Consider the following 12,758-nt stretch of genomic DNA (forward strand, 5'->3'; position numbering starts at 1 on the left):
GACGGTTGCAATAAACGTTGCTGTCATTGGCTGGCGCCCGGCTCGGCCGGGTTACTTACGGTGCGTTGTTTTCTTACTCCACCTTTAAAAATTTCTGCAGAACGCGTTCTGGTATTCCAGTCGGAGTAGGCGGTCACTATTAGTAGTATGCCACGGAGAGCAATATGGCGTCCTCTATGGTTCCCATAGATTCTTTTTACCAACGAAAATTACACATCTTCAAAGCGCATTTAAGTGCACCCGGTGATGTAATTGTCATCTGGAATTTAATCAGGACACCTTCCTGACACCTTCTGTCGACAGTACAACTATAAAGGATGATATTCCATAATTCTTGCAGTTGTAGTGCCAAATATGTATTTACTTGTATAAATCTTGGGTCACGGTACAATTAACGATGCATATATTTTTAAAAATTTTCATTCGCTTTTAACCTGCTTGCAGAATATAACGTCTTTAAAAATAGCAAAAAAAAAAAATTATTTGTGGGGAAAACATTCCACCTTTGCAAGGAAAAGTATTGGATTTGAAGTTATTCGGGGCTGGGCATGCGGTCGAAAATGCATTTGGAAGATTAAAAGCCATATTTCCAAGGCTTGGAAAAAGAATGGATAATGGTATTGAAATATGAAATTTAATTGTAAGAACTTGTTGTATAGTGCATAATTTGTGTTTGAACACAGACGACCGGTAGATAAAATCTGGTTTAATGAAAGGGATCGGGCCGATTGCGCATTAGACAGGAATTGCATGGTGGCAAGAAACAATCACAACGCAGTTTTAATCAGTAACGCTATAGCCGGGGGTTTTATTTCGGATTAGGTCGATAAAAATACTACGCTGTAAGACAAACTTTTGTCTGAAACAGTTTTTTCGTTACTTTTGACGTACGCGGTGATTTTTAATTTGCGCAGAACTTTAATAACTTTTCAACTATTACTAATATAAAAGCTGTCGTTTGTGTGTGTGTTTTAATTTCTTATAACTGCTGCAATTTTTGTCCAATCCAGACGAAATTTTGGTTATATTCGTTTTATTTTCTAACGCGGGGCTTCTTAAACTTTTTTTATTCACGATCCCATTTATGATTGTGATTTTTTTTGCGACCCCAAAAATATAAATAAAGATATATACAAATTTGCAAAAACATTACATTACTCTTGCGTTACAATGGAACAGAGACAACTGAATACACCGAAAAGCGATATCACTGCACTAGTTCACACCACAATCAGTGTTGCTGAATCGTTGTCTCGCTGCACCAGAAGTACACACAGCGCAACTTACGAAACCTATGACACAAAGTGTGCCATTTTCAAACTGTCACAAACTATTTTCAATATTTTGCATTAAAATGTCGTGATCCCAAGATTTCGCTAAGCGACCCATAGTTTAAGAAGCCCTGTTCTAACGGAAAGTATACACTATTTCCGAAAATATTAGCTATAGAATAAACATTTTATCGATTTCGGATCGGTGATGGCGCTTACGTTGCAGTGACGTCGGTGACCACCTGACGTTCCTGCTCGACCAGGAAATTTCCCGTAAGTTGAATTTTTAAATATTTTGGCAAATAGCATATTTTAAACTTACTCCATTAAAAATTTTGAATTTAAACTTTAAAAAGTGAATTACAACTTTTAAAAAATCTTTCCATATTGATTACGTGACGTTCTATTTCCAATAGGAAGTAACGATCTAACCAGCGCATTATTCAGAAAATGTTATCGCTCATCCAACTAACATACTGTACTGTACATGCAGTTCATCCTTGTTATGCTTTCGCTATTCGCCCAATGTGAACTAAGCTTTACTCGATGTTGCTCAAGTCGGACTACGCGTTCTTAGGGGTCTCGGTCGTTCTTATTCTTTTAGATCTATAATTTACCCGATCAATTTACTGTTAAGCTTTTCCCTAAGAAATTGTTTTTTTTTTCGACAAAATAGCCAGTCTTTTATACAATTCACCTTTGTTTTATAAATGCGGTTAATTCCGCAAAGATGGTAGTGAAATTTTTTTTCTAGCGACAACGCTCGACAGTTCCGATCTTCGAAGCAAGTCGTCGGAAACGATGTCATGTCTGACGTGTTAATCGCTCTGTTTTTCTCTTTCGCCAGCGAATCGCGCTCAGTGTGAACTAAGCTTAAGAATGGCTTTGTCGAGGGCTACAGAAACAGCGTGACAACGTCAAACTCGACACGAAGCTCTTCTCGGTTCTTCTATCTCTACTTTCTCATAAAAAATATTCCGTCACGTCTACGGGAGAATGTCTAGTATGAAATAAAAAGAAAATTCAAGAAGCATATTATACAGAATTTATTGCCATTTAATGAATGTTTTGAAAATGCTTGCCTTCGCTGGCAATTATAGTTTTTAACTGATTTTTGAAACATTCGATAACGGTAATATTTGAATAGTTGAGCATTGTGATATACTCTGTTTTTAAGACAGCCCCATATAGAGAAATCACACGGGTTTAAGTCTAGATATAAAGCAACCACTCCACGCCGCCCTCAGCATATTATTCGTAATCTAATCCGATTACACGCTTCTCAAACATACAGTTAAGGCTTTTAAACACTTTGTGCCATGGGGTCTGCACCATCTTGCATAAATCGAGCACGACGATGTTTATGCCCAACAAGCGTTTTGGGATAAAACTTTTACAAGTAATCGACATATGCAGCAGAAGTAACCTTCTTTTCGAAGAAGAACGGTCCAATAACTGCTAGCACCCGTAGCACACCAATTAGTACGCTGATAATTGTTCGTGTGTTTAGTTGCCACGTCAACGCAACACTTGGGCGATCTGCCTAGGGGAACGCCTTCCGGGATATTTTTTTAAAGGAAACTGGCCCCTATTTAGACGTTACAGACGTGGAGAAAACCCGGAAAACTCCACGTGGCCAGTTCGTCCGAGCGAGGCGCGAACCCAACACCTAACTCCCAGTGTTTAGGGAACGGAACAGCTCGGCTACTGGTGGGCCAATACACTGATAAAGCACCAATTGGGAAATTAGTAGAAGTTTTATTATAATTTTTTTTACAATAAAAACGTGTCGTTCTAAAGTGAGTGCCACAATTTTGAAAATGACTTAACGTTAATAAATTATTGACATTAAAAATGTAAACATTGTACTATATAGTACTTTTCGAATTTTATTTGAATCTCATTCAGGTGACGTTATTAAAGTTGAAAGTTTTGCGTGAATTAAAAATTGCCTATTATTAAAAATTATTATTATCTCAAATCACTCAATTATATATTTTGTTCATAATGGAAAATAAAATCGTTTCTATTTGTACTCTCACTCTCTTCCTCTTCGTAATGCAGTCTTCCTCGGAAATGGTCATATCTTTCTTTTCGAGTCCTCCGAAGCGGCATTACTTCGTTTCATTTCGGTCGGTAGTTCGTTAGCCCGTTTCTTTCTCTACGACGACCCGGTCACTCTTATTTCGACGTCGTCTTCTATTAATGCAGTGCAAGTTCACTATTTTTGTCGTTCTCTAAAAATACAAGAGCAATTATTTAACAATGTACATAATTTTATTTAAATACACAAAAAAGGATGTAACTTGTACGAAAACATTAATTTATTATAGTAAATGAGGATTACATATGTTGTAACAACAACGAAGAAAAATCATCGGGACTTAAATTACACAAAACTATACGTAAAATATAGATTGCGAATGTGCTTAATAAACATTGTCGGTTGAGTATACTACACTCAACCGGTTTTACATAGTTCTGCAGTTGTAGATTCTACAATGTTGTGTTAGACACAGTATTTCGAGAAGTTAACTTATAACCGTCGAAGATGATATAAGTAACGGACCTCGATAGAATAGAATACATCCGACGATAGGTGACCGTAAACGTTCTAGCATCACCCTACCGCAAACTATCTTCCATTAATTAATTAAGGATAGACTTTCGGCCAGCCCGCGCCCTGTAGCTTAATCGAACGAATGGCCGAGCGGTCGAGGTGGCAGCCTACCGTTCCGTGGAGCCGGGATGGAAAAATTTCCAGGAATTTTTCGGGGGTAGTCCGTCCAAATATATCGGGCCGCTCCGTGCTCGGCCCGGCCGAAAGAGGCGCTCTTCGTGCCCGCAGGACGGAAAGTGATATATCTACTAGTAGCCCGGGACGCCCCCTAGTGGGCGTTATTTGTTTTTTTTCGTTATTCTCCGTGGTATAAATAATAAATTCCTATCACAAATAACAATAATTTATTGTTAATTTAAAATCATCGCTAGGGCACCCCTAGTGGGCATTTTAGGCATACCGTTACCGATTACAGATATACAAATACGCGATTATTATATATTAATATAATAATGTCAAATATATATATATTTATCACGACAAAGTACTCAAAGATATACGCTTTGCCGCCGTTAGCGGAAAATTTACTATTACCGGGTAGAAATGTCTGGCAGCTCGAATTCTCGCCCGTCCGAATATGGGCTAAGGCCAACGGGTTTTTTTGTGGCTGGGAGACGCGTCTTCCGGGCGAGAAATCGCCTGGGAGACGATCCAGGGTGTCCGGGTACGTTAGAGCCGCCGCAAACTAGCGCTTTGCGAGAGCGCAACCGATGACGTCAAAGGCTCCGCCCTTTTCTTCTTGCCCGCGCGGTTTTTTCTTTGTGAGAGCAGCGATACGAGAGTACGTTCGCTATTGACAGAAGTCAACAGCTAGAGCAGTCGCGCTAGCAAAGAGAGCGGAGAAGACGGATGACTACACGAACGTGTCACACGTCGAAAAAGAAATAATAGAATTTTATCGATGTAGGTAAATTACATAATTAATACATTCGATATTGAAAAGAAAACAGTATAAAAGTTGTCTGTAAATAGTAGAGGAGAAGGTGGTATTACGGCGAATTGTAAACGAGGTATCGTAACTACACCCACATTTTTTGTGCGAAAAGTACCGGTAACTATTAAACTAAATGTTCCTAATTGGATTTTTCGCTAGCGTAACTATAAGTATGGTTTTTGAAGGCTTCCGTACAAAAAGTCAGAAAGTAGGCTTAGAGAAAATCGGGTGGTAACAAGGAACCTTACCGTATGTTTTTAAAAAATGCTTTAATGTATCCAAAAACAAATAGGAAAGTACAAGGAATGTTAAATAATTACAAAATTATTTACTCCAATGTATTTTATCGAAAAAATGCTTTTATAATAGAAAAATATGACTTCCGGCAGTTCTTTTTCGATATTCTCGGGAAGAATTGGCTTTATACGTAGTGTCTTTTTCACAAATTGCTCCAAACGAATGTCTGCTCGCAAATAGAGAGTTCGGAAGAGTTGGGTTCCGTACTAAAAACACCAATGGAATCGCCATCTCGAATTAACTTACATCTGTCCAGACCAAATTTTAAAACACGTGAACATCGCGCAGATTAATACGTACCCCTAAAGCCTGGACTCCACATTATCGGAATTCGCGACATAATCGTAAAACTGAAAGCCAAACTGACGAAACTTTCAGTTTTGTAACGTTCAGTTGGACAGAAACAAAACTGAAAGCGGAGTTAAAAATTATTTAACTTTTCCGTTTTCGTCCCGCGCTTCTATCGTACTGCAACCAATAAAACGCGAGGATTTCTGACGCGTAGTCACGTGCATTAGTCACGTGCTGTTTGATCATCGTAATGGCGGAAAGTGTAGCAAAAACGACGAGGAAACAAATAGATTTAGAATTCTTCATCGAAGAAGTTAGAAAATACAGATGTCTGTACGACAAAAAATGTAAATAATTCAAAGAGTATTTACAATTTCATTGTTAATTAATAAATGCAGAGAAAGCGTGGCAAAATTCGTAGCGTCGTTCGTGTTTGACTACGACAATTACAGAACTGACCAACAGATGGCGCATTTCTAGTGGAGTCAAGTTAAAACGAAAACATAACTGAAACGAAAATTCTATGTTTCAGTTCTGTTTCTGAGTTTCTGTTTTCAGGTAATGTGGAGTCCAGTCTTAAGAGATTTTTGCGCGGTCGAAATCTTGCGGCTTCCGGCAAAGAATGACAAACGAATACAAAAAGTTTTATGCGGCGGAAGAACCTGGCCCGGAGGTGTAATAACCGCCAGGCGTATGAAATGCGCCGAAAGATTTTCGCGGAAAAAGAAATACGGCCAAGCCGGTGGATAACGATCGACTAGACGGGGGAATAGAACGGTGACGAAATTGCCGCGCGATAAATATTTCCAAAAACGAAAAAGCAGCCGGACGAGACGGAAACTGTTCTGTAAAGAAAACGTACAAGTTACGGTAGAGGCCAGGAAGACGCGTAAAATTGTGTGGCAGAAAACTGAATCAGAAATCGGCTTTCGGTTCAGTTTCTGTTTTATGCTTTTATGTCAGAACGCACCTACGTAAAAATTCTGCCACTGCCACTAACGGCGCTACATTTTATTACTTTTTTTCTCTCGTATATCTATCCCTTTCTTCTGTACTTGCATTTTTTCGCCGCTTCCTCCGCTATAATATAGAAAATTTAAATTAATCGACTCGTATTCCGAATTCGAGTAAAGAACGTGTGATCTAAATACTAGGTTTATACGTCGATTCTACTAGACCTACCTGTTATTTGAAATTTAGCACCTATGGCCATCCGTAAACGTTGTTTAAACACAGTATCTTTATACTTTACACCGATGTGGTCGAACGGATTGGATAAATTCCTCTATTTCATTTATTTTTCGGTTTTTCGAAATCGTCACAATTGTAGGTTAACATTGTTAGAATAAAAACCGCGTGTCTACTTCGACGTCACGAAGACTTTTCTTCGTTGGAGGAATTTTGGCGTAAAAACTAGAGACACGCTCTACTCTTTTTTTCAGTCGTGTTTCGGCCAAAATTTCAGAAAAATTTTACGCTAGATTTTACGCACGCGTGTTCCTGGCCATAAACGACACCGGCCGAAATCTGGGGCCCGGATCGGCCGGTGTGGTGGGTTACCGCGTGGTTAAATACGACAAATTACCACGTATGGCATCCGCAATGGGTCCAGCCGGTCCTAATCCCATTTACTATCGGCCACAAAATATCCATCGCCCCTCTGGCCGCAATACAGTCCGGGAACGTTCGAAACGGTTTCCGTGATAAAAGGGAAGAGAGAAAGGGAAGCGTAATTTTACTTCTTCGGAAATACGGGAGCGGATAAGCCGAGTGGTAAGTGCGGGACAAAATGACAGTAGAAGGGAGGAGAGATGCAAGTATTTCTTCTCCGGAAAAAGATTAATTTGCCAACAAGCCAATGCTGTTAGTAACGTAGGTGGAAGCGTTTGGAAGAAAGGTGGGAAAAATTTGCGCGTAGTGCGCGTGCCGAAGGAGTACGCCTATCCAAACCAGGTTTGGGTCGTTAGATTAAACTAAATTTTGTTTGGCTCGACGGTCGATCGTACGGGATTAATTCCGTTAAGAAAACGCCTTCCGTGGATATGCCGGGTAAACGATACATTTTCGACGGACCGAGCTAAATACTGGTCGGCCGAAACGACGAATATAGACCGATAAGTCGGAGGCGAAATTGTTTTTAAGAATGGCGATTATACGCCGAGTAGAACGGCCGGGAGCCGCATAAACATTGCTCTACAAAAGAACTAGGTCCTCCTCTACGTGCCTATCTTTGTTTCGTCCTTTTCGAAAATGTTCGGGCCCGGCCGACGGCGCCGAGTCACTAGGGACGATGAAAAAGACGGCCGAAGTTGTCGAAGGGATAAGAGCGAAATCCAACTACTCGCTCGTCTCCACTCTTCGTCCGACATTCGGACCGCTTTTTATGGAAAGCGCGAAAAACGCACTCCGACGTCCGACCGAGACATTCGAATGAACGGAGTTAGAATAAAGGACGAGGGTGCCGGCCGGCAAAGTCCGGGGTGGAAGGTGGCACTTCGGACCCTTAACGGCGGAAGTAAATTGGCCAATTTACGGCGCGTCCGTGGCCAGAAACCGCGGTGGATATCGGCAGTATTTTATTTAAAACTCTTCGGGCCGTCGACGCAATTCCTTTTCAGCTTTGCCTGGGGTAGAAAGGAATGGCGCGGACGAAAGGAGTTTTCTTTTAGTTAAAGAGCGGCGATTGCTTTTCTTTCAGACCGCTTTGGCTGGCGAAGACTGTGGGCCTGGCCACCGAGAGGAGGCTTCCGTCTACGACGCCTATCTTCAACGGCTGCTGATCAGGTAAGCCCCGACGCTCCTCTTCCCTTTCTAAACTACGCTCCCGCCGCTTAACGTATAATCTGCGCTTTACTTTCCATTCCCCTTCCTTTCCCTCGCCAGTTTGCGCCCAATTTCCGTTTCCCGGGTGGCGGCCGCCACCTTCTTACCCGACTCTCCTCCGCGGAGGAAACCGTTTACCTCTTCGGCCGGAAAGGTGGGCCGGAGTTTCGGAAAATATAGTATTTCAGCAAATTCGTACGTCCGTCGAGTGGGCGGCGGCGGTAACGATTTACACCGGTAATCGAAATTTAATTGAAAAAGCTACCGGCCGTCGGGGACGTTTTGCGGCCGCATCCGAAACGAAGGTTACGTTGTCCGTCCGCGCCGGACAACGTAACCGTAAATTATTCCGTCCTAACGTTAATTTATAACGGTAATAAAAACGATGGAGATTCCGCCGCCTTCAAATTCGTGTCACCACCGCTTACCGTCCACACCTAATTGCTGCATTTACCGTAGCCTACTTCTTTTTCGCCAAATAAGTACTTTGGCCCTCTTCGGCCTTACTAGAAACATCGAAACTGCGTACGAGTTACAATTTACCAATTACTCTCGGTTACTTTCGACCGTTTACCCACGAAAAACTTTTGCTCGCATTCTCGAATTCTTCCTTCACCGTCTTTCCGGTTCTTTTATTCACCGGGTTACGTTACCGTCAAATTATCGCCCCGACCTTCGGAAGAAAACCCCACCCTTGCCCTGCGCGCGCTACCGCTCCCCCTTAATACCCAGAGGAATCTTCCTTCCATCGGCTCGGGCGGAAGCGGTTCGGCTTTCGGGCGACCGAAGGACGGACGATTTCTCAAACGATTGTTTTTTCCAGACAAAGGAGAGAAAGGGAGGAGCTGGAGAGACGTCACAGGAGGGAACTCGAGTCCTTTCGACGGGAACGACGCTCCGAAGAACTCGACGCTCGACCCCTTCCCGAACCTCCGCCGGGATGCTCCGCCTCCCACGCCCGTCCCCGGGCTTCCCGGCCCGACCGTCTGACCTTCGAAACCTCTTCCGGCTCCGTCCTTTCCGTCGGCGGCCGCGCCTCCGCCCCGGCCGCGGAAGGAGCGGGCGGCCCGTGGGAGATCGATCCCCCCTCTTCACCCGCTCGGACCGGCAACGCCACCCTGACCGAAGACCTGCTTCGGTTGGTGCGGGGCCTGGGAGCCGGAACGGATCCCGCTCCCGGGGGCGGAGGGCGGAGCGTCACCCTGGACCAGATGAAGGAGATGCGACTGACGGAGACGCCGCCCCGGAGCCTCTTCTCTCCCTCCTCCTCTCCCTCGGCCGGAAGTCGTCCCTTCCGCCCGCCGGGTGCCCGGAGCGAGGGGGCGGCCGTCAGCTGGAGCACCACCGATCGACCTTACGTGGCCTCTTCCGCCTCCTTCCGCTTTCCCGCCCGCCGCGGGCGGTGACCGTCTTCCGGCGGCCGGGGGCGGGGGGAGGCGGGGCCTCCGCCGCTCCCGGTCCGAAAAGGAGGAGCGCGGTCGTCGGACCTCCCCCTCCGGCAGCCGCCGCGCTCTTCTCGGACGTTTTTTTCTCGCGCGGAGGCGACGCGTCTCGGTAGACGGCGCGGCCTCCTCCGACGGTTGGCTCAATAAAGTCTTTGCTTACGTAATCCGAGTCCGACTCTTCCTTTGTCCCGTCGATTTACACGCGAAGGCGAAAGCGCGATTTGTACTTTGTCACTTTTACGAATAGACGGCGATTTAAAAAACCCGATATATACAGCAGTTACCACGTTAACGTTGTTTTTGTTTACCTTATGGAAATTAAATTCTGTATCTGTATTATTTTCAATACCGATCTTTCTTTCGCGCTGCCAGTCGAGACAAAAACGTTTTCGTCATTGGCTGGCTCTTGCCAGCGCACTTACATTGGCCGACGTGAAAATGTTTAACTCTCTTCGCCAGGCGCTCTGACGCTTCGCTTCCGACGTAAATCGCTCTCGACGATAGCGTTTCCGACGGCGACAAGTTTTAAGAAGGGAGAGGCCTAAACCCCGAGCGGATGGCTCTTCTTTCTTTTTCTCTTTTATTGCGGACGGAGGCGGTGTTGAAAGGTTTGCCGCCGACCGGGAGTAAACTGACGCGACCACCGCCGTTCGGTAGCTCGGCGACGATATCGTACCAGCGACCCGTTTGGGGGAAAAGAGCGTCGGAAAGCCGAGAGCGGGGACGACCGAAGTTCCGGTCGGAATATTTGGCCACCGAGCGCGGACGGAAGGGGCGTACTAAAAGGTATCGAAATTTCGGGTAACGTAGGCGCCGGCTTCTTTCCGTCCGCCGGGTTGGTGTACGTTCGTCTTTTCGGAGGTGGACGGGCACGCTTAGGTGGTTTGTGACGGGAGTGGGTTTCGGCTTCTTCTTCCGGTTTATTTTCTTGTTTATAAAAGAACGCCGCCTCTTCGAACGTCTACGGAGGAAAACAGAAAAGAATCGACAAATATTACGCCGGAAGTCGATGGACAAAGCCACGACAAACCAATTTTGAACATAATTTTTAAAAACTCTGGAACTCGGCATTTGCCTAGATTCGTTACTCGGATTGTTCCGGTGTATTATCATTTAAAATGTCGGTGACGATTTTCCCACCGTCGGCTCCAACACGGGCAAACTACGAGTCCTTCGGGTATTTCGGATAGAAACGTTACCATATTTTTTTATTGTGTTTCCGAGGTAACTATTTTCATTCTTACCATTAATTAATTTGTGGCTGGCCGGTAAAACTTGTTGTATATATAAGCCATGGATTCGGTCTATTTTATCAGTTCGATAATATTCCGACACTCAAAATGTAGGTTGGGGACGGCTGCAATAAAGCCATGTTCCCCTCGTAGTTCGGGTTTCTTCGTTCAATTAGGCAGTTAACAAACATCCCTTATTTAATAAAAAGTAAAATACATCTGGATACGAGTCCAATCACCAGGAACAACTATTTCCATTGCAGAGACAACCTGTCTTTATAGGCTATGCCTCTGCACAAATATGTAAAACAGTTTAAAATGTTCACAGGTGACAATCCCAACACAATTAAAAGTATAATTTGTATACTTTTGTCTCTGCAATGGAAATAGTTGTTCCAGGTGATTGGACACGGCAAGCAAAATTGGACTCGTATCCAGATGTATTTTACTTTTTATTAAATTGTAATTCTGCCAGCCATTTTCTACAAACGTTCCTTATCTTATTTTTGCTTCGGCACACGTACGACATAATTTACTAGCGGACCAGCCCGGAGTTGCTGGGGTAAAAACTAACGGTACCAAAGATTAAGATTATTAGATGGTAGCCCATCTTACCCGTTTCACAGGGTGCGAGAATTAGGTTCACTGTCTGTCTCGAGGCTAATTAGATAATTTTTAGACGGGTCTAAAAATATGTTCCATTTCCCGCAAAACGCGTGTAAAATAGTCGAGTAGAAGCCGAGTTCTCCGGGATAGTCGTTAATATTTACATAAATGACCCCTTTGAACACGTACGCGGACGATACCGTAATTACTCACTCTGGTACAGAAGCTAAAATTCTTGCAGACAACTTAAATAAAATATTAAGTAAAATTGAAATAATTACACGGAAACGAATAAGTTAAAAATAAATAGAAGTAAGTCAAAATTTCTTCGTTTTGTTAATAGAAATAAAACCGTTAATCCGGATCATCGGCAAATCCGAATTAATAGGGATAAAATCGCCGGCAGAGCCGTCTGTTACGTTTTAGGACTCGGTGTGGAAAGAGGACGCCGTCTCCGACTCTAGTTACAGACGGAAGCCGATAATAGAGAGGTTGCGTCGCGAGCGGAAGTACACGGTTTACGTTTTAACTCCGAGAAAAAATCGTCGCGCGTCGACTGACGGGAAACATGTTGAAAAAACGGCGGAAACGTTTAACCACGACGAACGTTACCGGCCAAGGTAAATAAACAAATTAAACTATTTTAATGTATTTATAGGATGTTTAATAACACTAAATAATTATTTTTAATTGGCGCCGTGTCTCCTACCGTACGATAGGACTACCTCGTACTTTTGTCGGGGGAAGTAATGGCTTACGTAAATTCGGAAAATTTTTAGAAAATTTACAAGCCAATTACGCCGTCGATGGTAGAAGATGCCGCGGAAGAACAAACCTACTTTAAGATAAGCTATTACCAAAGCAAATATATGTAAATTCTATAGACGCTTCGCATCGCTCGCTAAAAAATTAAATAATTTCTGGATTAAAATCGTCCGTTTCTTCCCAGTATTATTCGTAAATGCTTAAATAATCGTTATTTTAATAAAACGCTTCACAATTTTAACTCCAAACACAAAAAAATGAAGTTTAAACCCATCTACTCGCCACGCTGAACGTATCAAACGCCATTATCGACTGTCTACAACAGAGTTTCTCAACCTCTAACGAACCGTCGCCCCCTTCAATAAAACAGTTTGTAGTATCAGCCCTTCGATTCAAAATTCCGATGCCCAGGGCAAAGGCTAACACCAAATTTGTACCGCATCGAATGGACTAGTGACTAGTGTAATGTTATTT

General features: G+C 43.5%; 1 protein-coding gene across 1 annotated transcript in view; it reads left to right on the forward strand.

The window, feature by feature from the left end:
* Window positions 1-11,144, forward strand: part of LOC111629086 — a 41,577-nt gene extending 30,433 nt beyond the window's left edge. Inside the window, exons 7-8 of the mRNA XM_023372947.1 lie at window positions 8,112-8,197; window positions 9,060-11,144. Of these exons, the coding sequence (XP_023228715.1) occupies window positions 8,112-8,197; window positions 9,060-9,642 (669 nt within the window). The 3' untranslated portion in view covers window positions 9,643-11,144. The remainder of the gene's footprint in view (window positions 1-8,111; window positions 8,198-9,059) is intronic.
* Window positions 11,145-12,758: the final 1,614 nt, after the last annotated feature.

Source organism: Centruroides sculpturatus, unplaced genomic scaffold (genome assembly GCF_000671375.1).
Source record: "Centruroides sculpturatus isolate CEXI.00-Female unplaced genomic scaffold, Cexi_2.0 scaffold411, whole genome shotgun sequence".
Classification (NCBI taxonomy): Eukaryota; Metazoa; Arthropoda; class Arachnida; order Scorpiones; family Buthidae; genus Centruroides; species Centruroides sculpturatus.